This window comes from Oryza sativa, chromosome 12 (genome assembly GCF_034140825.1).
Source record: "Oryza sativa Japonica Group chromosome 12, ASM3414082v1".
In the NCBI taxonomy this organism is placed as follows: Eukaryota; Viridiplantae; Streptophyta; class Magnoliopsida; order Poales; family Poaceae; genus Oryza; species Oryza sativa.
In genome coordinates this window covers 2,176,200-2,202,283 of record NC_089046.1, presented here as the reverse complement: position 1 = coordinate 2,202,283, position 26,084 = coordinate 2,176,200, and the positions used below count along the sequence as shown (strand labels likewise).

At 40.7% G+C, this 26,084-nt stretch overlaps 3 protein-coding genes across 7 annotated transcripts; 2 read left to right on the top strand and 1 right to left on the bottom strand.

Annotated features, from left to right (window-relative positions):
- Positions 1-1,361: 1,361 nt before the first annotated feature.
- On the bottom strand, positions 1,362-4,721 carry LOC4351484 (uncharacterized). The gene is made up of 7 exons (XM_015762967.3): positions 4,488-4,721; positions 4,298-4,371; positions 3,948-4,056; positions 3,451-3,533; positions 3,141-3,299; positions 1,813-1,914; positions 1,362-1,729 (listed from the first exon to the last, which is right to left on the bottom strand). The coding sequence occupies exons 1-7, from the start codon at positions 4,546-4,548 to the stop codon at positions 1,580-1,582; spliced, it is 738 nt and encodes a 245-aa protein (XP_015618453.1). The 5' UTR covers positions 4,549-4,721; the 3' UTR covers positions 1,362-1,579.
- Positions 4,722-6,247: 1,526 nt separating this feature from the next.
- LOC4351483 (long chain acyl-CoA synthetase 6, peroxisomal) lies at positions 6,248-14,774 on the top strand. Of its 2 annotated transcripts, none has more exons than XM_015765053.3 (23): positions 6,248-6,542; positions 7,054-7,109; positions 7,185-7,262; positions 7,744-7,815; positions 7,904-7,985; positions 8,143-8,248; positions 8,326-8,402; positions 8,829-8,873; positions 8,975-9,061; positions 10,327-10,416; positions 10,511-10,590; positions 10,696-10,789; positions 11,476-11,564; positions 11,697-11,785; positions 11,971-12,100; positions 12,192-12,310; positions 12,455-12,578; positions 12,664-12,750; positions 13,460-13,563; positions 13,642-13,727; positions 13,949-14,035; positions 14,132-14,218; positions 14,292-14,730. In XM_015765053.3, the coding sequence occupies exons 5-23, from the start codon at positions 7,914-7,916 to the stop codon at positions 14,385-14,387; spliced, it is 1,749 nt and encodes a 582-aa protein (XP_015620539.1). In that variant the 5' UTR covers positions 6,248-6,542; positions 7,054-7,109; positions 7,185-7,262; positions 7,744-7,815; positions 7,904-7,913; the 3' UTR covers positions 14,388-14,730. The 2 variants fall into 2 exon arrangements, with proteins under 2 accessions (XP_015620539.1, NP_001391575.1); NM_001404646.1 differs by having other exon boundaries at positions 6,259-6,542; positions 7,049-7,109; positions 14,292-14,774.
- A 1,204-nt stretch (positions 14,775-15,978) lies between these two features.
- Positions 15,979-22,264, top strand: LOC4351482 (meiotic recombination protein DMC1 homolog). Of its 4 annotated transcripts, NM_001404647.1 has the most exons (15): positions 18,038-18,117; positions 18,225-18,332; positions 19,210-19,301; positions 19,448-19,519; positions 19,613-19,651; positions 19,821-19,878; positions 19,964-20,009; positions 20,594-20,639; positions 20,728-20,789; positions 20,891-20,957; positions 21,039-21,131; positions 21,213-21,281; positions 21,373-21,451; positions 21,537-21,703; positions 21,945-22,264. In NM_001404647.1, the coding sequence occupies exons 2-15, from the start codon at positions 18,233-18,235 to the stop codon at positions 21,987-21,989; spliced, it is 1,035 nt and encodes a 344-aa protein (NP_001391576.1). In that variant the 5' UTR covers positions 18,038-18,117; positions 18,225-18,232; the 3' UTR covers positions 21,990-22,264. The 4 variants fall into 4 exon arrangements, with proteins under 4 accessions (XP_066162071.1, XP_066162072.1, NP_001391576.1 ...); XM_066305974.1 differs by lacking the exons at positions 18,038-18,117; positions 18,225-18,332 and adding an exon at positions 15,979-16,119 and having other exon boundaries at positions 21,945-22,249; XM_066305975.1 differs by lacking the exons at positions 18,038-18,117; positions 18,225-18,332 and adding an exon at positions 16,112-16,214 and having other exon boundaries at positions 21,945-22,249.
- The last annotated feature ends 3,820 nt before the right edge of the window (positions 22,265-26,084 follow it).

Genomic DNA, 26,084 nt, shown 5'->3' with positions numbered 1-26,084 from the left:
CTTTTGGTTAGCTCCATAAGATGGTGAGTTAGCTGGCCTAGCTAGGTTCAATTTTTTTTTAAGAGGGGGGTATTGTATTCAATATGCTTCTGCAGTGATAATGGTCCTCTATCATAATGATCATCTTCCATTCAATAATTTGCCCACAATGTAATGTTATCCACAAATTTATTTAGACAAACATTGAACTTGATAGCAATGCCATGCCTGTTAGACCAAACACAGCTATCTCCATCAGTCTTCCAATCAAGCACGTGAGGTGGATCATGGCCAAGTTCAGCAACTGTCCTATTAAACACAACAAAATATATATTTGATTCAAAATTATGATTTGACTGAACCTGCATCAACAAAATTTAAAATTAATTGTTCATCCCCGGTACCTATGCCGTATTGGTGTCATCCGGATGATCTGTCAAGCGTTGACGTTCAGTTCAATTCAGAGGATTCCGATTCATTCTATGCTGAATTATTCTCCATATCTTATCTGGCAAACCTGTTTAACGTCGAGAGGCCTTGTTTCTCAAGTTATGAAGTCATATGACGAATTCACGATGACTTTTGTCTAGTTAATGTTACATATACTGCGCTTGATTTCACAAGATTGTCGCCATGCTCTAGGGCCTATTTTGGGAGCTTTAGATTCTGAGAAGCAGCTGTTTGGTAGCCAGCTTCTGATATTCTGGAAAAACTCTGAAAACCAGCTGTTTGGTAGCTAACTTCTGATATTTTGGAAAAACTCTGAAACCCAGCTTCTATAGCTTCTGACTTCTTAGTTCATTTTTCAGAATCTGTAACTACAGATGAAACCCAGCTTCTGACTTCTTAGTTCATTTTTACTACAGATGAAACCCAGCTTCTACAGCTTCTGACTTCTTAGTTCATTTTTCAGAATCTGTAACTACAGATGAAACCTAGCTTCTACAGCTTCTGACTTCTTAGTTCATTTTTCAGAATCTGTAACTACAGATGAAACCTAGCTTCTACAGCTTCTGACTTCTTAGTTCATTTTTCAGAATCTGTAACTACAGATTCACAGCTTCTGACTTCTTAGTTCATTTTTCAGAATCTATAACTATAGATTCTCAGAAGCTGTGGACTATTTGGGGCAGCTTTTAAGAAGCTGTGAATTGTTTGGGGCAGCTTCTAGCAGAAGCAGCTTTTGGGAAAAGCTGCAGTTGGGACAACCTCCCCCAAACATGGCCCTAGTGTCTTTGGAAGCCAGAGATCTGAGCCCTAAATATTCTTCATCCGACGGCAACGGCGTGTCATTCTTGGTCCGGCAGCCCTATCTATGCAGCTCAGCAACGCACCACGGCTTGCTATTAATCCAACTCTAATGCAAATTAACACCACCAGGATTTGGAAGTCACAACCAGTGACCCAATCTCTTGCATTCAAACATGTTAAAAATGTTATCAAATGATCAAATGAAAACATAGATGATAATTTACATGTGTACATCCTAAATAGAACCTAAATCGGCACGTTTAGCCGATTTAGGATCGCCTGTGCCAATACATGGCACAGCAGTAAGCATCTGATAAATTCTTGCTTCTGGTCCTGAAGCAACCACATGTTACTGGGATCCGTTCTTCTTCATCCTCAGAAAGCTAACTAATGTGAGCCTGGAGGGAGCACCGGTTCCCGGTCTCCTCTTAATTGTTGTCGTCTTCCACAGCTTTCCATCTCTCATGGTAGTCGTGGTTGTAGATGATACGTTATAGAACTGCATACAGACAAGTTGTGACTGGAACTTAAAATGTTTGGATGAAGATTTAAGTTCTCAAGAATTGTTGAGAAAATATTTACCTCACATACACCATGCAGAAGCAACCTCTGAAACGGATCCTGGACATTCAGTACAAGCACATCTTTACCACTAGCATCTTCAATGAAGGCCCTAATTCGGTCCTGCAAATGTGAAAAGCAGATTCACCAATATCAAATAACTAAGGCTTCTTAAGTACTTTATGTAAAGAAACTCAAACACAATCATATTGTAATTGTTAACTTGCACTTGCATTCACGTCGCACGTGAGTGTATACATCAAAAGTTTCACAAGACTGATAAATGTTGGCAAAATAAGCACTCAACCATCTCATTTCTGAGAATAATAACACATTTCACAGTAGCAATAACAGACAATCAGGTCACCATGTTTAAGCCTGAAGCCTGAGCAACAGGACTGCTTCCTTTTCATTAAGAAGATAACTATACAGTACCATTCCAAATTGCAGAGACAGATGCAAGAGCGAACAGAACATCATCTAAAAAGCTTAGGTACCCGCACTGTTACTTGTAAGCCAGCTATTAGGGCTAGCAATGCCAGGAGAGATTTTCTCAGACCCTCAAAAGTGTAAATCATGTTGTAAAGGAATATTTCTAGATGTATGTTTAGATGGTCCTTACCTTACCATGAGTTGTACAGAAAAATCTTTTAAACCAAAATGGTTAATGGTGTAATAAGATAGGTGATGATCTCAGACCCTCAAAAGTGTAAATCATGTTGTAAAGGAATATTATAGATGCATGTTTAGGTGGTCCTTACCTTACCAGGAGTTGTACAGAAAAATCTTTTAAACCAAAATGGTTAATGGTGTAATAAGATAGGTGATGATCTCAGACCCTCAAAAGTGTAAATCATGTTGTAAAGGAATATTATAGATGCATGTTTAGATGGTCCTTTACCTTACCAGGAGTTCTATAGAAAAAAAATTAAGCCAAAATGGTTAATTGTGTAATAAGATAGGTGCTGATCTAAGACCCTCAAAAGTTTAAATCATGTTGTAAAGGAATATTCTAGATGTTAGATGTATGTTTATATGGTCCTTACCATGAGTTCTACAGAAAAATCTTTTAAGCCAAAATGGTTAATGGTGTAATAAGATAGGTGTGTAATGCAATTCCACGCTACAACCAAAAACACTGTAAGGATCCCTAAATTGCACCTAATTGTTTGTTCGAACTTGCTCATAAAAAAGGTGTTTGATCTTTTAAAACTACAAAATCAGAAAGATGCATCAAGTAGTAAAACAACTCCCAACTAAACAAATCTAGTAACCATTGTGGCAAACAGAAATACAAAAAGTATGGCAATTGGTTTAAAGAGTACAATCAAAGAGAAAGAAAGGCATACCTCATATATGTCAAGCAGATCTGGGAGGAAATTTCTCTTTATGGCTTCTCTTGTTTGGCGATCTATACGATGCCAAGCATTGAGAGCAATCAATTCATCGCTGTCCACATGATTCTTCTGTTTTGTAGAAGATTGTTTCATCTGTTGCATCAATCGTGCCTACAGATAAAAAGCACAGTAAGCAAAATGGATCCCTAAAAAGTTCACATGGTATCTAGATGATAGGCCCTTTTTTCTAATTACACGGTCGGTTTGATATATTATTGTCAACTCAAGGTGGACAACACAGATTACTGACGCACTAGCATACCTCAACGTCCATGTCAATACTCCTGAAGGCATCCCATTCACCATCACTTGTCCTACAAAATGCAGAAACGGGCAGTTCCTCACCTACATGTAGAATATAGATAAGTATAACATACAAAAAAGATGTGGAACATCTCTGTAATAATACATCGAAAATACTAATTTCCCTGCAGTAAACAGTCAGCACAATTAAAGTGCACAACTGAACATAAGCACTTGGAAGGAAAAAAAGTGTGACAATCAGGGAAACTGGATAGCATACATCCTTCCTGTAAATCTATATATTTTTAATTAATGACACACAGTTAACATGCACATGCAGTAAGGAAAATAATATTGTTTCTCATTCTCAATGTGAACACATCGTAAAGAGTATGCATAACATGGCTCACATCTTCTAGAGAACTTACTACTCCCTACACAAATCTGAACATTCAATGGCCAGACTGTAAGACCTGCAATATGGAGTTAGAAAATGTGAGCAGCACTGGAGCTTACCCCATGGTGGAGGAGCAAAAAGGCCTTTGATTTCTTCAACATGAAGACGGGGGACAAGTTCAATGAGCAAGCGATCATTCAACCACCTACGAGATCTCCGGTTACTAACCTGTGTAACATTACAATCTGTAAACCATCAACCTGCATATTCCTAATGTCAAATATAACAACATACTGTATCAAATATAACAGATTATTTTTAGCTGCTATTCCGTAGATCACTATCCATTTCTTTGCAACAGGGATGAAACCATAATTTCATTTAATCATAAGCTAACAACCCACCTTCATTTAGCTGCAAAGGAACAAGCTAACAGTTTTTTTTATTCTAGCAGGATGAGCCGTCTCACCTTGGTGGCCATGTCCTCAAGAACTTCAATCTTCCTCTCAATCATCTGCCCACGCGACTTGACGGCATCGCCGCCTAAGTTCACAAACCAAAGGGCGCCCAGTGTGAAAAAAAAAAGAAAAAAGAAAAAAAAACTCACTTGCATTAGGAGACACCTCGGGGGGCAATTTCGAAGGTAAAAGGAGAGTCACCTTTGGGGGAGTCGAACAAGGAGGCGTAGAACTCCTCCTCCCTCCTCAGCAGATCCGCCATGGTGGACTCCCTTCCCGCGGGCTTGTCGCGCTCCCCCTCCTCGGCCTCGAAGCTCGAAGTGCTGCGGCGATGGAGGATTTGAGAGGGAGTAGAATTGCGGGGTGGATGGATTGCGCGTCGTGGTGTTTCTAGGGCTAAAATATGGTGGGGCGATTGATTGGGGAATCGTGTTCGAGAGAAGCGATGCGCACGCAGAGTAGTGGTGAGGAATATGCGGATACGTGGCACCGGATACCCGTGGGCTGATATTAGCAATTGGGCCTAAACAGCAAAGCCCAATTACCAGAAACAGCAAAGTCCAGGTTTGCTTCCCATTCATGGGCCTCATGGCTGCTCATGGCCAGTGTTCTAGATAATTTTTAGGAAAGTCTATACGTAGCTTGTCTTACTTAAACTTTTATTACTAACACCATGTGTTACACTGTGAGTACATCTCGATTTTTTATTATTTCTATCTACTTACAAATGGTTGAGCTTATTGTTTGTAAAAGTTTTGTAAAAGAAATTTAGTACGTGTAGCAGTGCTCTAATTTTTATAAGTAGGTGAAAGCCCGCGTATTGCTGCGGGAATTTAGTATGTTTGTGAATTATGTGAATTATTATGTGATATACATTGAAACATTATGTGAATTATGTTGGATGATAATTTAATATGTTTGTGTTTGAAAAGCTCTTAAATTATAAAAACTATAAAGATATAGCATGTTTGCATGATGTTTAAATGTGATGATTGTTAGTGGATGATGATGTGGTATCTTGTTAATTAGTGGATGATGATGTAGCATCTTTGCATGAAGATATACATTGAAACATTATGTGAATTATGTTGGATGATAATTTAACATGTTTGTATTTCAAAAGCTCTTAAATTATAAAAAATATAAAGATATAACATGTTTGCATGATGTTTAAATGTGATGATTGTTAGTGGATAATAATGTGACATCTTGTTAATTAGTGGATGATGATGTGGCATCTATGCATGTTAAGCTTAAGATAAAATTTTCACCTTCCTATCAACAGAAGACGACCAGGCAAAGTTGGCATCACAAGTTTCTTAGTAGTATTTTCTTTTTTTTAGCAAGAGAGGAGATCCTCTCCTGTTCCCATTAGCAGAAACGATACAATATCCCATTGGAGTTGGACACAACCAAAGCACCATTCTGTTGTACTCCGTTTTCCTGTGATGATGCCATGGCAATGTCACGAGGGGAAAAAAAATTCAACAAAAAGCATCCAATCCCTTGTAAATACTTTTACTTCTACTTCATATAATGAAATTGGCCCGGTCTTATGTCGGTGCGTTAAAAAAAAAAGAAAGCATCCAATCCACATACCAACGCAACAAAAGCAAACACCGCCGGCCGCAGCCGCACCGCACGACACGACGAGACGTGAGGGCCGGCGCACACGACGCAAGCAGCACGAACGGATAAGATAAAAATTGCCCTCAAAAAGAAAAACGGATAAGATAAAACAGATAAATATACTATGCGTGCCACCAAACAGGCAAACAAAAAAAAAACTACAAAAAGCACAGGAGATTTCTATGGGATTCGTCTAGAAAGCTACGATTCCTAGTTCCTACCCTTCCCGGTAACTTATTTATCCTCCCAAATCCTCTCCAAATTCAAACCCACCATTTCCTTTTCTTTAAAAAAAAACTTTACTTAAACGCTAGTAGTACACTTCCACTAGTGAAAAAAAGACGAGGAGTCGGAGTCCCCCACGCTTCGTCCTCTGCTTCCCACGCGCCACAAATTTCTTCGCCTTCTTCCCACGCAACGCCTCGCCGGAGAAACAGGAGACGAGTAGTAGACGACTAGTGCGAGCCAAGGGCATGGCGCGGCAGCAGCAGCAGCGGGAGGAGGAGAGGGCCCCAATGGGCGCGGCCCAGCGGCGGCTGCGCGCCGTCTCCGGCCACCTCCAGCCGCCGACGGAGTCCGGCGGCGTTGACCTCGCCGCCAACCCCACCGCCGGCGAGTACGCGCACGGTACGTACGATCGATCGATCGATCGTCTATTCGTCTGCACTACTACTTGCTACTTACTAGTGATGTGGTATGCATTTGTGATTTTATCCATCCCGTGCATGATTGATGCCGCGATTTGGATCTTGGGGTTGGATTGCGTGGGGCCTACTGGGCGCGCGCACCGCTCGAGCGTAAAGTGGATAAAGTGGAGAATAACAAGTGCAACCACTCCCAAATTCCCAATTCTTAAGCTGTAGAGATAGCTTCCTCTTTCTGAATTTGTGCTTAGACTGGGCATCTATGCCATAATTCCATTGCTGAGCTCGGTAACCGTCTAAAATAATTGCTTAGCTCCGAGCTCGTTAGCTTTTAACTGACTGGGATGCTTCTTTTCCTATTTTTTAGTACGCCGACGCATGCTAGTTGCGGTTTCTCAACTGCACTCTGCATGTTTTAAGTTATCTTTCTTGACATAGCAATGCTTTTTTTTTTTAAAGTTTACAACTCAATGTGCATAGCTTCTCCAGTGCAGGGCTACAGTGCTGTACTCCCTGAGAAGTTGCAAACTGGAAAGTGGAATGTGTACAGGTAGGTTATTTAGTAGTATATGTTATACTGCATTTGCTTATGTCATGGCTCAAAATTTCTGTTTCCATCTTGCAGATCCGCAAAGTCACCTCTTAAGTTAATAAATAGATTCCCTGATAACCCAGACATTGGAACGCTTCATGATAACTTTGTGTAAGAATCCTCATAGTCTGACTTGAGCATCAAACTTCTATTTCTGAATGTTAATCTCAACTTCGACAAATCTCAGTTATTTACCAATGTTATGCTACGATTTATCAAATTCTTGTCTTGAATTGTCAGCAAACCTTTGAGTGTAATTACATACCATCAAGCAAAATAAATGCTAGTTATGTTTTCCTTAGGAATCTCCCATATTTTTTGTTTCTGAATTGTATCAGGAAGATTTTTAGGAAAATCTAATCTAATTAGGAAAAAGAATTATTCGCAAGTGAGTCTGTTATTTTATTGAAACCTTGGAGTTGGAAAATGTTTGTATGCAACGACTTGAATGCAAAGGTTTTTATCTGATGTTTTTATGAAAACTGGTAAACTTAAATGCCTGTTGCAGGCTACATGTTTTACAAGAGAACTATTAGTGTTCAAATTTAAGTTCTGTGATAAGTTCTCAGGCAATATACCCAAAATTGTGCAGGTATGCAGTTGAAACCTTTAGGGACTGTAGATACCTGGGCACAAGAGTCTGTGTTGATGGAACAGTTGGGGAGTAAGAATTGGTTCCTGGATATATATGTCATTATTGCCTTTTGTAGCTTTGTTAAAATCTTTTAAATGATATATATGAATTGTTGCAGCTACAAATGGATGACATATGGAGAAGCTAGTACAAGCCGGACTGCGATAGGTTCTGGTCTTATTTACCATGGAATACCTGAAGTGAGTCATTATGATCTCAACAAGCACCGTCCTTCTGATTTTAACTACTAACAGGCAGATCTTGTCACACATTGCCATAATGATATAGCATTTGTGGTTACACTTACAGATTCCTTTTTTTAAACTTGCATTAAATAATTTTCTAAAACTGAACCAGGGTGCGCGCATTGGTTTGTATTTTATAAACAGACCTGAGTGGACCATAGTTGATCATGCCTGTGCGGCATATTCATATGTATCCGTGCCACTTTATGATACTCTAGGTATGCACTCATCACATAATGATCATCTATCTCCTTTTCATTTATCTAGCAACAAGTTTTATGTATTGTTTATACAGGTCCAGATGCAGTTCAGTTCATTGTTAACCATGCGACAGTACAAGCTATTTTCTGTGTGCCTCAAACACTAAGCACTGTGAGCTTTAACCCTTATCTCAACCTTGTATAGTTACTAGTCTATACAATCATTAAAAGTCGCAGTTTTCATGTCACTGCTCATACTGGTCCTTAACTTAGTGATGCTGGGAACTAGCTAGTTATTTCCAGGAAACAGATCTGTGCTTTCAGGTGCTGATCTCATCCTGCAGAAACTGCATGCACATCAAATACTGTTTTTTTGGGACCATATCCACATGCACACAACCAATGGGCTGAGTGCTGGGCTGGGGCCTGATCATGAAATACATTCTATGTGGATTCTGATCCTATTTCCATTTTCTTATTTCAAACACTACATCAATTTTGGTAACACTGCCTAGCATTTAATCTTGAATTTTATCATGGTATATTCTATGGAACGAAGTGTACTTATGTTCTGCTTATGTGTAACTATTTATTGCAGCTACTAAGCTTTATAACTCAAATGCCGTGTGTTCGCCTTATAGTGGTAAGTTCAAACCATTTATAGTTAGTATATTCAATGAACGGCCATGATTGTTTAAGATTCTCTCTTTTTCTTTTTTTTTAAAAAAAACTTGTTTAATATAGGTAATTGGTGGAGACAATGCAAATATGCCATCTACCCCAACAGCTACTGGAGTGGAAATTATAACTTACTCCAGACTACTTAGCCAGGTGAGTTTGCTAAATGGCCCTTAAGTTTACTAACACTACTTCTTGCTTATGGTATTTGTTCTCTTTTTCATAAAAAAAAAGTATCTGTTATCTAATGTCAGTCAACCAACTGGCATTTAAACTTGTTAAAAAAACACTTTACATGCATACCTGTAGTCCTTGAGAACCACATATCTAGTTCCAAAGTTGTATGGGCATATGGTTCAATATTTATATGAAATCTCTTGGGATACGAATTACTTGGCTGCACTCTTGCACTGATTAATTTAGTACTGTTTCCAAAAGATTTATCCATGGCAAACAAAGTTGATGTGACATCTTGTTTCCACTTCCATTAGAAAACACGTTTGTTATGCAATTATATTTATGTATGTATGAGACACGTTGATATTTTGGGGTGAAAACTGGGAACATGAATATTGGATATCCAGTTGACAGCTGTAATGCACGTATGCATACGTTAGCTCTCTAATTCCATTTCATATTTTCATGTATAGTAAACTTGAAAGCTAAATGACAATCTTACATAATAACAAATTGTAGGGCTACCACATGGAGTAAACATTACATAATAACAAATTGTAGGGCTACCACATGGAGTAAACATCTTTTTTTCCTTTCAAATTGTTATAAAACCGGCCCCGAAATCACATCGGAAACCAATCCGCGGAAGAAAACGCCATAGGAGATCCAAACACGATGATGACACCGAGGCATGATATTTGATAACGGAGTTCAGCCGAGGCCTACATCTCCGGGGCACTGATTACGGGTGCTCCTCCCCGATCTAGCATATACAGCGTATCAGAGTTACAACGACTCACGGCCGGTAGCCGCCGGCAGCCGCTCCCTCTCGCTATGCTAAGTCGCCATGCGGTTACAACAGGCACGCCCTCTATTTATGAGAGATCCTAGGATAGAGTCCGACTCATACTCTAGTCCTAATACCTATTACAACTCCAAGTCCTAAACTGTAACCGACTACGTATACATATTCGACACAAACTCTAACACAAATCATAGTTTTGTCTATGTGCTATAGCAGTGTGCGGTGTGCACACTTGCTCAATTCTTTTCTTATGGACACACATAGTATGTGCATGGTGGATATATATTGCCTTAGTTTTAGTTTTGCATCAACGGCCTGCGAAATAAAAAGTATGTGTGTATCTATTTCCAGCCATATACATTATCTTTGCTGTTAGATTAAAGGATGCTAGCACATTTTGCTCACTGTTCTTCTGATCTTTCAATCTTCAACTCAGGGAAAGATGAGTTCTCAATCTTTTCGCCCTCCAAAACCTGAAGATATTGCCACTATTTGTTACACTAGTGGCACTACTGGCACACCGAAGGTAAATAACTCATCTTTCTGATTATTTTTAGTTTCATTCAAAGAGCTCTTCTAATTCAACCTTCCAATCTGTGACGATGTCATATTTATTTCAGGGAGTTGTTCTTTCTCATGGGAATTTAATTGCAAATGTAGCAGGATCAAGCCTAGTCATTAAGTTTTACCCATCTGATGTGTGAGTTTACATTAAATCTAGATTTGTTTCTTTCTGCCATAGCTTAATAAATTTATCCCATCTGGTAATGTTTTGAATTATAATCATGTTGGTATGTCTTTGCAGGTATATCTCATATCTACCTTTAGCTCACATCTATGAGAGAGTTAACCAGGTCTCAGTGGTTCACTATGGTGTTGCCATTGGTTTCTACCAAGGGGTATGCAGATCCAAAACCATTTAGGTTGTTAATTTTGTAGTTATTTGCATTTGCTGTTTGTGTAAATAATAAAACCAGTAGAATAATGGGGTTTCTGAGTTCTGACCTAGCAAAGGTAAATATGAATAACCGGGGACAAATGAATTAAACCACTCGGAAAAGTAATTTCTAATGTTAGTTCTGCCACAAGTTACCCCTAGATATAGGAGCAGAATTGAATCACCTAGTGCAATATTTCAAACTGTTATATGACAATCATTCAGAGGTTAATTGAACACAACAGATGCATTTTATGCTGGACCTTTCACCTACAAGGCTACAAGATAATATTCTGATAATCCCATTGTACTATTTGTTATGGCCTCATCATCTTAATGGATGCATTATGTTGGCTCATGCTAGTTCACTTCAGCTCTATGTTGCTCATCATCATCCTTTCCTCACCATCGTACCATCATATTGTAAACCTATTGCTGGATTTCCTTGCACACAGCAAGCAATTAGATCCATATAGGGTTATATCTTATGTGTTTGCCAGTAGCAATAACTTTGTTCAACACTTGACAAATATGCATTTAGATCAAATATCCATCTTACTTACTACATGGATTCTTTGCCATAATAATCGTTTACATTCAATGGATTCTTTGCCATATATCTGATGTGTATATTGTTGTTGTTTCTAGGATAATTTGAAGCTGATGGATGATCTGGCTGCATTGAGACCAACAGTATTTCCTAGTGTGCCTCGGCTATATAATAGAATTTATGCTGCGTAATCCAACTACACCCGTAACTTAGATACTTTCATGTTGGGAAAAACTATTTCTAGTCATATCCTTTTTGAGGTTAGCATTTTTTCCCCTTTTCAGTACAGCTAAGTGGTTAGTTGTTTATCATTTTGTAGAATTACAAATGCTGTCAAGGAGTCTGGAGGGTTGAAAGAAAGATTGTTTCATGCTGCATACAATGCTAAGAGGCAAGCGATTATTAATGGTAAGAACAGCTCATTGATATTAAGTGTCTTAGTTTTGCAATGACTTCTCATTTAAAAACAGTTCCTACATGCTTTCTGTGACTTATGTCATATCCCATTTTTTTGGGAAAATTGGAACCATGCCACTTTTTTATCCACTACATCTACATGTATGAAATGTTAATTCTACATTTTGGGTTATTAGGGAGAAATCCGTCCCCAATGTGGGACAGGTTGGTATTTAACAAAATAAAAGCTAGGCTTGGTGGACGTGTGAGGCTTATGACTTCAGGCGCTTCTCCATTGTCAGCTGATGTAATGGAATTCCTAAGAATGTAAGCTGTCTTCATATATGCCCTTGGGGTAGCACGATTATTATTTAGAACTTGGATTAACTAATATACTACTGTTTTAATTTTTTAACAGATGTTTTGGTGGTGAAGTACTCGAAGGATATGGAATGACAGAGACATCATGTATCATCTCTGCAATGAATATTGGTGATAGGTTAATTGGTCATGTCGGATCTCCAAATCCATCTTGTGGTAAGATCTGTGTTTGGGTTTAACTAGACTTGGTTGGATAAATAACTTGTCCTTTTGTTCACAGTAATTCCTCACTGTTATTGTTTTTGTACATTATCACTTCTCACACTCTTCCATAACGCAAATTCTGTTTCTATTTTTCAGAGATTAAACTAGTGGATGTCCCAGAAATGAATTACACCTCTGAGGATGAACCATATCCTCGTGGAGAAATCTGTGTTAGGGGACCTACGATATTCTGTGGTTACTATAAAGACGAAATCCAAACGTAATTTGCTATATATTTCTATCTTCTACTATTTAAATTCATAAATATTTGATGAGTTTCAGCAATTAAATTTGAAAACCTGCAGTAGAGAGGCTGTTGACGAGGATGGTTGGTTACACACTGGAGACATAGGTTTGTGGATGCCTGGAGGGCGTCTAAAAATTATAGATAGGTAAAACTGAATGATCTAGTGTTTCATGTTTAAGAATTTCCTTTTGAATTGAGATGGCCTTGTGCCTTTGTTTCATTATATAGAGAAAAAATGTATATCTGATCAATCTACACTTTTACCTTCGCTGCAGTTTCGTAATGATACCTAAATTAGTCAGTTGCTAAATTAAATTGTTAAGATGCATACTTGAAATCTTAAGTTAGCTTGTACTATTTTCTTCTCAGTGTATTGTTTGTTAGCTGAGATTTGCATGGTTGGTGATAAAACTCTAATATGTGAAAGTTCAATGCTATTTGGTCTAACTTGTAGAATTTGCTGTCATTTGTAATTTTGAATACATACCATATTACTAAGATGGTAGGGATATCTAATAACAACTTGGTAAGTTCAAAACTACTGTGCTAAAAGACTAAAGTGAAAGCAAGATGTTAAACCTTCTTAGCTATTGATCAAAGAGCAAACCAAAACTATCTTACCCACTGTTATTGTAGCAGACAGCACATGGTAGCCTTCAACTAGGAAGGTTGTAACACATGGATGTTTTTGAGAAATGACCACAACCCTATTGTGAAATACTTTTGTCTCTAATTACTTATTATCCTCTTTCCACACATTTTCTTAGGTAATTTAAGCCCCTGGAACTGTATTTGATCTGATTAGTTTTCTTATTAAATAAATTATTAATTGATTGTGTTTTAATGGTCTCAAGGAAAAAGAACATTTTCAAGTTAGCTCAAGGAGAATACATAGCTCCCGAGAAGATTGAGAATGTCTATGCTAAGTGCAAGTTTATTGCGCAGTCCTTTATATATGGTAATATTCATGTCCTTATACTGGTTATAACTACCAATAATTTGCCATATATGTTCTAAGCTGTTGATTCGGATGCAGGTGATAGTTTAAACTCTTCTTTGGTTGCCGTAGTAGCAGTTGAACCAGATGTGTTGAAGGCTTGGGCTGCATCTGAGGGAATCCAGGTAAATATGCTGACCTTAGAGAGTAGATATTCTGCAACTGCACAACTGGTTTCTCCAAACTAGCGGAACATTATATTCTTCTTGCACCTCTTTGCCAGTTCACTACACAAATTATGTCTCTCTTTGTCAAAAAAAAATAAATAAATAAAAACAGAACACCCACAAATAAAACTCCTTACATCTTCGTTGGCTACTTATGTTATGTCCTTTCTAACCTGTAGCACGAGGATTTAAGACAGCTTTGTGCTGATCCGAAAGCAAGATCTGCTGTCCTGGCTGAGATGGACTCTATTGGAAAGGAAGCACAGGTTTACTTCTCACTTCTCATAACCTTGCATGCTCTTAATAAGTTATGAATCATGTGTATGATTCCCTTATTAATCTCTCTTTCCTTGCTGCACCAGCTAAGAGGTTTTGAATTTGCCAAAGCTGTTACCCTTGTTGCTGAACCTTTCACATTAGAAAATGGTCTCCTCACCCCAACTTTCAAGGTAGGCCCGTTAATACAAGTTGGAGGAGATTTCTACACCAGGTACTAATTCTCTATCTCAATGACTTTTGCAGGTCAAAAGACCGCAAGCTAAGGCATACTTTGCAAAAGAAATCGCAGATATGTATGCACAACTGCGCCAAGCAGAACAGATAAAACCTAAGCTGTAACTACCCGAGTGACAATCGGAGTAAAAGTTCTAGCAACAAACTACAAATGACTGGCTTGGTATAGTGAAGGCAACTGTGAATGAACTCTGTTGGATATGTCCACGAATGCTTGATAATCATCTAATAGGATGATCAGGTAAAAGAATAGCCTGTTTTATGTACATCTGTAAGATGAAATGAAAAAAGATGTAGACATGTTAAATGTCATATATATGAATCCATTGAATTTCACCTGACTATCATAGGAATATAAGGTAAAACTTTCCCTCTTAATCCTGCTGTGAGGCATTCTGCCAACCACTTGCCAAGCAATATTCATATGGAATGGATCTATTGAATTTCACCTGACTATCATATCAATAGAAACTATGGAATTGTTTCCCTCTTATATTACATGTCTTGATCCTTCTGTGAGACCGAGGCATTTTGTCAGGCAATATACTTGCACAGCTGTTATATTAGAGCAGGTTTCTCTGGATGAAGGCACATTTCGCATGAAAGCAAATAATCGACAGCTGTTTATTGGTTAGCGTGGAGCTAACCATCACGCATCCTCCTGCGCAGACGTGGTGTTTCATAGACTGTTATACCAAAGCTTTAAACTGATAGTGGTCTGTTATTCTTTCTGCCATATTTTTTTTTAAAAAATATATTCACTTTCCAATTGTACAGGTCACTGAAATTATTGTTAGTTTAAAATGCAATGGTACCTTTTATTCCCCTCTCAAGAACTAAACATGTCTGCAATAATAAATTAACATTATTCACCTCCCGATTTTATATGTCAATTCAAATTATGGTTAGTTTAAGATGAAATACCTTATACAGGTGCCCTTTCATGGACACAACAAGACTAAAATAAATTAGTAAACAAATATCATTGCTAATCAGTTTGGTTAGGGGAAGACGCTACTTAGATTCAGTACTAGATTTAGATAGTTGTTCACGGGAAAAAAAAACAAAAAACAAAAAACAAAACAAAAGTAGAAGATAAACAGGATGATCCCTTCTCACAAATAACAACAAAGTTCATACAAAAATTTAAAGTTAGAAGATAAACGAGACGGCCATTTCTCTACTACTGTAAAAACGAAATTCTCCCTCCCTATCATCTTACTTCCCTTGACGTCATTAGATAAAAACGAACCGTTGGATGATAACTGTGGCAAATTATTCACTGTTGGATTGCATATATGTTATTTAAGGCTCTAGATATGTGGAAAGTAGTACTGTATTAGTTCAGTCAACATGCATGTAAAAAATTAAATAAAAAATGGAATAATCCAGAAATTTGTGGAGCCCTTGGGAAGGGGAACAATCCAATATATTAATACTCAATTAATACTGAATAAGGGCATGTTTAGTTCACGTTAAAATTGAAATTTTAGTTGAAATTGGAACGATGTGACGGAAAAGTTAGAAGTTTGTGTGTGTAGGAAAGTTTCGATGTGATGGAAAAAATTGGAAGTTTGAAGAAAAAATTTGGAAGGGCTAAGAAAGGAGCGTTTCAGTTTCCCATGCAACTGAGTCCTCTCTACACAAGCACCCAGTACGGCTTTAGCTGAAACCTTTGCACTTCCATTTCAACCTTCACAAATCACAAACACCCCAAACCCAGCTTTCATCGTTTTCATCTTATCCAAATTGACTGCATCTGGAGACCTGGTCGAAGCTTGCTGACGTACGGCGCCGGATACAAGCTCCCTCCGCCTCTTTGAGGCCATGTAATGAGGTACTACCTCCCCTCCGCTTCCCTCTCCTCCATTTCCTGCATCTCAATCTGAGGTCGCATCCACCTGCTGCAACGAGACGGAGAGCGCTTCGCTGGTATTATCATATCATGTTTATGTCGTGTTTGTGTTATCTGGGGAGGTCAGAATTGAGATGTTGGGTTTCATTTTCTTATTAGACAGGATATACTTTTGACAGGGCGGCGCGCCTGATTTTCTAGTTTCTCTACTACTGTAAAAACGAAATTCTCCCTCCCCATCATCTTACTTCCCTTAACAAACAATAGTGTTTCCATGTGAAAATTAACCCATCAAGAAAACAGATTAGATAAGACTGAACCTCATAAAACCACGTACCGATCGCTTAAAAGACTCTAGTGACCATTAGCACTCTTCAGAGCAAGAATAATAATACAGCCAGCTGCTTACTTATAGCCTATCTATCATCTCACTCATATAATGGTTAACTCTTCACTATAAATATATGGTCTACCTATCTGTCTCACAGATTTTATTGGTTCTTGTGCCTAAGCCGGCTGTAAACTTATAGCTCGCTTCTCATCTCTCTCCTCTCCTCTCTCATCCACATCAGCATTCAGCCTTCTTATAGCCCTCTATTATACTTGCTCTCAGGACACTGCACACCCGTTGGCGTTGTGCTCTCTTATTCTGTTGGAGCCCATCTTACTATGTGTCATCAAAGAACGGCAATTCGTCATTAATATGTCTCATCACCATCATCACTTCCCATGCATTCTTGTATAAGCTCATCACAACCTATCTCTTGATCTTCCAAGACGGCCGGGGTTGCCATAAATTAATCAATATATAGTCTATTAATCCGTCCTCCAATCCTCCGAACAAATGCACCACCATTATCTTAATCCAACCCATTGACAGCGAGATGTTTGTGATAACTTCATCAATATCAATATCAAGATATACCGGTCCACTATTCCAAAGGTGTTTATAGAGATAGAATGTGCATGTATATTCATAGGGATAAGTGTGCGTGTATTATGAGCGTCTATATTTGTACCGCGTTTCTAAAAAAAAATTATCTTGATCGTACCACTTATACGAAGGATGATCCTCCATGTTTCCATTTTGTAGCATATTGTCTGTTTGATACTGATGAGCATAACCCTCAATATTTCCATGTGGCAAGATATAGTCAGGATGGACAGTATATGACGTTAGTCTAGATCATCTCCAAATGCATGCAACGCTGCTATTAATATTCTCGGCTTGCTGGTAATGGAGATTCTCCGTGTAGGCTGGCTGTGTGATCGTCATCAATTGATCAGCAGAGTACCGTGGCTGCTGGTCCTGGTTGCACCACACGGCAGGGCCCTGTCTGGGCTGCAGCTTGCACTACTAGCTACGCTGTCGTCGTTGAGCTGAGAAATGCTTGGTGTGTTTGCATGTTGTTCTTCGTCAAACATCATCTGCATATAATGGGGATCAAGTTGACAAAGTGTCTCCAATATGTTATTGAATGCTCTTCCTGCCCTTGGGAGGTAGCCGCTTCCTGCCTTCCTTCCCCTTGCTCTTGCATTTGCTGCCGCTCTTCGCCTCTTTTCCGGCCTTCTTTTGATCAACCTTGTGGGTATGCTTCAACACCATCGGAGCCAAAATGGCATATAAACAAAAAGTAATTTATGAATAAAACTTGGTATATACGTGTTGTTAGCGATCTAGTTTGTAGAAAATATAGAAGTATTTTCGATACAAAACAAACATACTTCTAAAATATATTCATCCAGCTCTGCTAGGCTGGATGAAACGGCCCAATACTGCTCCCTCCCGCAGAAGGCCCAATAGAAAGACAAGCCCAAGCAGTTTCCAGAAGGCCCAAGTAGCCCACCGTCGCAGCCGGAGCAACCGCACTGTTCACACACGCAACGGCGCAACACAACCACTTCGTCGTCTTCCTCTGCTGCTTCCTTCTCCTCCAAGCCCCCGCTCCGCTCCGACGACCTCGCCGCCTCCGCCTACAGGTGAGGAGGTTTTTCTCCGCCGCGGCGGACGCCTCCGCTCGCCGTTCTCGCTTGGGTTTTTGGGTGATTCTGGTTGGGTTCTCCCCTGATCGCACATTTCGACGCAGGTGGGCAGATGGCGCCGTCCAAGCAGTACAGCGAAGGCGGGCAGCTCCAGCTCATGGACGCCGAGAGGATCGAGGAGGAGGAGGAGTGCTTCGAGTCCATCGACAAGCGTACGCCCTCCGCCTCATCTCCATCCCTTCCTCCCCCTGTCTCGTATCCCGCACTGCATTGCTTGGCGCGCCTGCTCGTGTGCGTTCGTGTGTGTTCGCGTGTGTTCGCGCGTGCGAGTGGCAGTGCTCGTTCTGCCTCGCCTTTCAATTAGTCGCTGTTCGACTTGTAGTTCGATGCTTGATTCGCGGTGAAGTAAACGAGATTTAGCATTAGTACGTTTCCACTTTTTTTTTGTTGGTTTCGATTCTGCTTGCGAGCAGCGTCTGGATGCTTTGTGATGTGCGTGTTGGGTTGCTTCTAGTTTTCCCCCCAATTTCGTGCGTTCTGGACATAAATTAGCCTCGTCTCGTGACGAATTTGTTCTGGAATTTTCGCCGCTCCACAATTGATCTCTGTTTTTGGGCTATTTCCTGCTGATCGGTGTGTGGATCGCCACATCGCTTGCTATGAGAGGATCGATTAGAATTTATCCCCATTTTTAGTCAAATTTACACGCGTTTTGCATTAACCCGTCAAAATGATCGCTGGAACTCGTCGGAATTCTCCACCGGCTAGTTTAAACATTTGCATTTTCTGCATATTAGTTGAATCAGTTGTGTGTTTTGGTGCACTTGGAGTGCATTTAGTTGAACCAGTTGTGTATGGGTGCACTTGGAGGTTTAGGGATTAAGCTTGAGTTCCTCTTGCACTTTACGTTTTCTGGTGGCTCCCTAACTCTAGCGAGTTCAATTTTAGTAAGTTGTTTGGTGTGATCCTGACATTTGCCTGTGTTTCATGCTTCATTTGGTTCTTCCTGCAAATTATTCATTGCCGTGAATTCAAACTAATGAGCATAGTTCCTGCATTACTGTTCATCTCTGGTGCACTTGTCTACAGTAATCTCGCAAGGGATAAACTCTGGAGATGTGAAGAAGCTGCAGGATGCTGGTATCTACACTTGCAATGGCCTCATGATGCATACAAAGAAGGTTGTGAACTCGGGATCCCAAACCTTCATGCCATCTCCTGCTTGTTCCATTTCTGGTTTATGACACCCATCTTCTTTCGTTTGTTCTATTTCTTTCTTACAGTATGCTTATCTGATATTGTTTCAATATATGGATTCATCTTGTAGAGCCTGACAGGAATCAAGGGATTATCTGAAGCAAAGGTAGACAAGATCTGCGAAGCAGCCGAAAAACTTCTGGTGTGGTTCTCTTTTCATTATTAAAGTCTGAAAGCTTCACTGTCAATTCTGTGTGATACATTCTTCTGAAATTGCTATATTTGTTTTTCTCAGAGTCAGGGCTTCATAACAGGAAGTGATCTCCTTATTAAGGTAAGGAAATAGGAGCTAATCTGCATACAGCATACTAGTGTACAGGATATGGTGTTATAGCAAACTAAGTGGAAACTATTCCTTGCTTCATGGATGCTCTAGAGCTTTTAGTTACTCCAGCTGTGCACTTCCCTGGGCTGTTTGGTTTATTCTTTTTCTTCTTTTGAAGCGGAAATCTGTTGTTCGAATCACCACTGGGAGCCAGGCGCTTGACAAGCTGCTTGGCGGTAGCATATATAGTCCTCTGATTATGTTATGATCAGTTGTTGCATTATGTTGTTCTAATCTATTTTCATTCTTCAAATTTTCAAGGAGGGATTGAAACACTTTGCATCACAGAGGCATTTGGAGAATTTCGGTGCGTAGACGTTCTTGTTCCTTTTGATTCTTTTTCCTGGATTACAACTGCAGATTGGTTGTACCAATGGAATGTGGCCATATCTGTCTAATAGATATGGTGAAAATCTAGCTTAGCAATATGTTTAGTATTCTGGTTGAAGTTAATTTGCTAAGGCTGTTGTGCTCCCATTTTTATCATTTATTCATGCCAGTATATACAGTAAATTCCTAAATATGTTTGTATTCTGCTAACACTGAGAACTTAATACTCCTCATGTGTAAACTTCAGGCATATACACATCAATATTGTCTGAAACTGTTTTCTTTGATGTTAATACTAAATTGGTTCTACTAAACATTAAATTTAGCTGAGATAATCTTGTTTTGCGACAAAGTTGATGTATTATAGAATGATTCCTTGAATTGCAGCTTGGAACAATTTGGCTTTGTGTAGCACATAAATAAAACATCTTACTATTTAATGTGAACCAGCCAAACTTTGACCCTTGATGTACTTTGATTTAACGTTCATCATTCGTCAATTTGGTTCCAGCTTCTTAGCTTTGTAATTTGTAATCTGTCATCTTTATTTTTGGTCCTCAGATCAGGGAAGACCCAGTTGGCTCACACTCTATGCGTCTCCGCTCAGGTTCATTTCCGACACATTTTTGTCATCAACACCTTACTACCATAGATCCAATGAATAATTTTATTTATTTTTTGTTTGTGAACTGCAGCTTCCAATCCACATGCATGGGGGGAACGGGAAGGTTGCTTACATTGATACTGAGGGAACATTGTATCTTTTGAATTTACTGAGTAATAACTCAGCTGATTCACTCAATGGATTTATTTGCATTTCCATATCGCCCCAACTTGTTTCCTTAATGGAATTTTCAGCCGGCCTGAACGAATTGTGCCGATTGCTGAGAGATTTGGGATGGATGCCAATGCTGTTCTTGATAATGTATGGCTCTTAATTTGTCTTTACCATTTCAGGCCTAACAGATGAAGCTGTATGTTATATTTCCATTTATTTCTTGTTTAGATCATATATGCTCGTGCATACACCTATGAGCACCAGTACAACCTTCTCCTTGGCCTTGCCGCTAAGATGGCTGAAGAGCCTTTCAGGCTTCTGGTAGGCATGGCTCCATAACATAAAAGAACATTGATAAATTTGTGTATCTCAGTTACTTATGTGGTTGTTTTACCTGAGTAGATTGTGGATTCTGTGATCGCACTATTCCGTGTCGATTTCAGTGGCAGGGGTGAACTTGCAGAGCGCCAGGTATTGTCAATATTTGTGTTGGTAGAAACAAAAAAAAATCATAAAGTAGTTGAAGGCCTAAAGTTATGTACTAATTACTCTGAACTTGCAGCAAAAATTGGCACAGATGCTCTCCCGCCTTACTAAAATAGCTGAGGAGTTCAATGTTGCAGTGTACATCACCAACCAAGGTGAGCTTTCAGGACTATCCTGTATATCCCAAGAAAGAGTAACACCATAAGGGATTTCAAATTACAAGTGTCCTCCTTGTTTCAGTGATTGCCGACCCAGGTGGTGGAATGTTCATAACTGACCTGAAAAAACCAGCGGGAGGCCACGTGCTGGCGCATGCAGCTACCATCCGGTTGATGCTGAGGAAAGGCAAAGGAGAGCAGCGTGTCTGCAAGATCTTTGATGCCCCTAACCTGCCTGAGGGAGAAGCTATATCCTTTTGTATTATACATATACATGTTTACCAAAACTTCTTGTGCAATTGGTAACTTCGGTTCAGTAGGTTGCTAAAATATTGATTGGTTTTTCTTTCTTTGTTCAGACTTGCTCCTCAAACTCTTGTGATTTAGTTAATTGCAGATGCTGTTTTCGGTGACTGGAAGTCCAAAAGCTTTGCATAACAGATTATTAATGGTGTGGTGTAAAATAGTTGCTTCCCTTGACCAATAACACGTTTTCCAGGTAACATCAGGTGGAATAATGGATGCGAAAGACTGAATGTTCATTGAGGGTGCTTCCTGTCTTCAAATTATTCAGGTTTCTCCTAGTAAATTCCTGCATAGGCCATATAGGTTTGGTACATTGACTAAACTACTACTGCTACTTTGCCACTGTCGAGGAAATATGCAACCTCATTTATCCAGACGATTATACCTTAAAATGGGTATTTTTCTATGCTTATGAGATCAACAGTTGTACTGAAACAAATACAGTATTGTCTTAAGTGAAAAATATATAAGAGGTTTACATGATGGTAACTTTCCCCAGAAACTAAATTCTTTATACCCGCGTGTGCACAATTTATACAATCTGACTTATTCTGCTGTATCAGCTATAAGGTCCTTAATTATTTGATCAAACCCCAAACAATTATTTTTTGCGGCTTATCCTGGGATTTTTCCTTCAAGGACGTGGTCTAATCTCTCTATACTCCAGTTCTTCAGTCCCCCAATCTGCAATCTTCAGTTAAACCACAAAAGAATCCCAGCATGTGCGACAAGCATTTTCTCGTTAGAAGAGACTCCAGTTATCTTTTAGCATGCACTTCTTCAATTGGACAGAACAAGGATCATTAGCATAATCGGCATAGTTGCAGCTAAGCTAACAACAAAGAGAGTTGGAATGAACATGCCATTGTACTTGTAGTTTGATATTCGGTAGAGGAGATACATAACATGCTTCCAATTGAAAAGTACTACTCGATCTTGGAATAGATCGATAGAGAAACATGCTTCTAGCTTTAGCTTTACATTGATGGGACGATAAAACATCGTCTCAGTCTGTACAACACAACTCTTGGAACAGACAAATCACCAATCTGCCTAATGCAGAGGATATTTAGGTGAACAGAGGAACAAAATACAGCCTTTTGGCCGGTTCATCAGCTGGTTGCTCCTAGCTCCGGGCACCCAAGCTTGTCGTCATCCTCCTGCTGTAGTGCTGTGTGGGTAGAGCGCGGCGGCAGAGAGGGCAGATGCAGCTGAGCCGGAGCCAGTCGAAGATGCAGCGCTGGTGGAAGGTGTGGGAGCACGGCATCATCCTCAGCTTCTCCTCCGCCACGAAATCCTGCAAGCAAACGGCGCACTCCTCCTCCCTCGCGCCGGCCGCCGTCACCTCACGCAGGCCTTGGATGGCCTTGCTCAGCTCGCCTGTAGGACGCAGCCGCCTCGTCGGAGATCTGTGGCGTGGGGTGATTGATCTCCTCCTCGTTGCCAGATGACATTGATGAATACACGTCTTCGGATGATGATACGTAAGCTTCCGGCGGCGGCGGCGGATTTTGTTCCACCCTCAGGGGAAGCCTCCGGTCGCCAATAACCAGGTGGCTATAGATAAGATTCCCCTGCTCATCGAAGAGGGGGGCCATTGCGATAGTATACTTCTGTATGGATATTCATCTCTCCGGCCAGGAGCACGACGGCGGCGACGCGATCGACGACGGAGATGATGAAACGAGTCGGCGGAAGGAAGAGGAGGCTGCCAAACCTCCGACTCGGATCCTGGTATGATGGAGGCGCATACAAATGAGGGGGCACCGGGCGCTGTTTTAGCACTTAGCGAAAGAATGTTCTTTAAAAAAAAACACGGTAAGATTACTAGATGAAACAATTTGGTTTAACTTACACAACAAAACGATTTAAGTCATTGAAACACATAAAATCCGTGTACATCAAAACAAACCCCGTATATATCAAGTGAAATAATTAAACACTATCTAAAATCCACCGTAACATTTGATTCACACACAAAGAAACATCACGAGCATATTAGTTGAAACATTGCTTTTGAACCATTGAAACATCAACAAAGCTGGTGAGGCAAAAATAGAAATATGGAATACTATCGAAATATCCATTGGAACATTTGATCCAAACATAAAGAACATCACGAGTACACTAGTTGTCGAAACAAGATTTCGGCAATACTAAAAGGGGTGGCAATTAAGCTAGAAAAGTGGATGGGTTATGAGACACAAGGTTTATACAGGTTCAGGTCTTCTCGATGAGAAGTAATACCCTACTCCTGTCTGGGGATTGATCTGCCGAGTGTATTATTGATCGTATGATCTGGGAGAAAAGTTACGCTCATAAGAGCACTCGGACCCCTCCTTATATAGGAGGAGGAGCCGAGATTACAACATACAATCCATGTTCTTTATGGACTAGGCCTTTAGAGATAAATTACAATCATAACCGACTAGAACTATCGGATGTTTCCTTGATACACAAGTTAACATTACAACCGAGTCCTTTACTACACATATTCTAACCGCATAAAGTATCCCTTATAACCAGTCAGATATCTATGCCATGTGGGTATGTAGTACCCATAATCTCCACACTAGCGGAAACACACAAAAAACACAAAACCTAGTCTAAACTGCATCTTCCTACTCTCCGATGAACACAGGGTTGCTCGCATCGGTCTTCTCCACCACCCCCATCACTGGATCTGGAGAAGGCAGGAGAGGGGGAGGGCAGCGGAGATGAGGAGGGAGTGCTCCTGGGAGAGAGGGGGAGCCGGCGAGCCTCCTCCACCACCACTGCCGCCGCCGCCACCACCACCTCGTCGGGCGTGCGTTGTCCTCCGCGTCGGCCGCCACCACGGGGACAAAGCCACCGTCGACGTTGAGGAAGACAAAAAGCGGCGGCGGATCCGACGGAGAAGGCGACGTAGGCGAGGTCGTGGGGGAGAGGAGGTAGCGTGGGCAAGGGAGCTCGTGGGAGAGGAGGTGGCGCCGATGGGGGAGAGGAGGCGACATGAGTGAGAGAGGCACGGGGAGCCCGAGTGACAAGGAATGAGACGTGCGGGCGCCCGATATTTTTCTCTCATCAGGCGCCTGAGTATAAGGATGCAGTGCCTAGGGGGCACTCGGACTGGCTGCCTGAGATCAAGATGGATGGCCGGGCATGCGCAAGCGGTCGAACCCCACGCCTCTACTGGCGATTCTCCGCCACCGAGCTAGCAGCTCGTTGAGCCTGGTGGCGGCGATGCCTTGCCCTGTTGCCCGCCGCTCATCGAGTCTGCAGGTGGAATGGAAAGGGTGACGTAGGAACATGTGAATGCAGGAGTCCCACTTGGGGTCGCTGATTTCATGCCCACGTGGATTGATAGACGATCTAGATTATTGGTTTTTACGTAATCCTAGTACAATTCTGCTTGATATTTCGGCCCACTCTCGTCCATGCCTAGCGTCTAAATCTAAAAGTAGAAAAATTCTCATATCAATCGCATAAAACAATGGGCAAAATTCTGATCATCACCTTCACTGTACTCGAGTCGACGACCACGACGCCACCATTAGCGCCTCTGCCTGAGTTTTGATTCTGCCCCTCCCGTTGCCAGTACCACCATGAACCACAAAATTGGGTTCCCCATCCTTGTGCTCTCCTTGGTTTGTCCCCTCGCTACCATCGACCTGCAGGCGATTGGGCTAAAACAAGTAGACTTGTCGGGCTTGGAAGGTGATGTGGGGGAAGAGGAAATGTGGCGAACAATAAAAGAGTTGCCGGGGGATTGAGCTCTTGCACCCGATGGTTACACTGGTCTCTTCTTTCAAACCTGATGGGGTATAATCAAACAAGACTTGATGAGGGCTTTGGACAAGTTTTTCCAAGGAAACTTTCAAAATTTGGACATGCTTAATTCGACAATGATTATTCTTCTTTCTAAGAAGGAGGCGCCCGGCCCTTTTGAAGGACTACCACCCGATCAGTCTAATTCACAGCTTCTCCAAGTTGGCTACAAAGGTTATGGTGACTAGACTGGCAGGCTAAATGGGAGAGCTCATTCCTTACACTCAGTCCGCCTTCATAAGAGGACGTTCAATTCACGAGAATTTCATGTTTGTGAAGGGCATGGCGTTGCTCTGTCACAGGGGGCACAAACCGATGGTGTTGCTCAAGCTTGACATCTCCAGGGCGTTCGACTCGGTATCCTGGCCGTTTTTGCTGAGGTTGCTACAGTACAAGGGTTTCGGGGTGCGGTGGAGGAGGTGGGTGTGCTCGCTTCTCCTGACGGTGCACACCACGGTGGGGCTGAATGGAGAGGAATGTGAATCAATTAAGTTGATGAGGGGACTACGCCAGGGTG

Excerpts from the sequence above, each read along its gene's own strand:
- LOC4351482 (NM_001404647.1), top strand. The coding sequence starts at position 18,233 with ATGGCGCCGTCCAAGCAGTACAGCGAAGGCGGGCAGCTCCAGCTCATG. Across the intron at positions 20,640-20,727 it reads CTCTATGCGTCTCCGCTCAG|CTTCCAATCCACATGCATGG; the intron begins GTTCATTTCCGA and ends TGTGAACTGCAG. Across the intron at positions 21,452-21,536 it reads AGTGTACATCACCAACCAAG|TGATTGCCGACCCAGGTGGT; the intron begins GTGAGCTTTCAG and ends TCCTTGTTTCAG.
- LOC4351484 (XM_015762967.3), bottom strand. The coding sequence starts at position 4,548 with ATGGCGGATCTGCTGAGGAGGGAGGAGGAGTTCTACGCCTCCTTGTTC. Across the intron at positions 4,372-4,487 it reads CTTGTTCGACTCCCCCAAAG|GCGGCGATGCCGTCAAGTCG; the intron begins GTGACTCTCCTT and ends TTGTGAACTTAG. Across the intron at positions 3,534-3,947 it reads TTTTGCTCCTCCACCATGGG|GTGAGGAACTGCCCGTTTCT; the intron begins GTAAGCTCCAGT and ends TTCTACATGTAG.
- LOC4351483 (NM_001404646.1), top strand. The coding sequence starts at position 6,389 with ATGGCGCGGCAGCAGCAGCAGCGGGAGGAGGAGAGGGCCCCAATGGGC. Across the intron at positions 7,110-7,184 it reads GGAAAGTGGAATGTGTACAG|ATCCGCAAAGTCACCTCTTA; the intron begins GTAGGTTATTTA and ends TCCATCTTGCAG. Across the intron at positions 8,249-8,325 it reads GCCACTTTATGATACTCTAG|GTCCAGATGCAGTTCAGTTC; the intron begins GTATGCACTCAT and ends TTGTTTATACAG.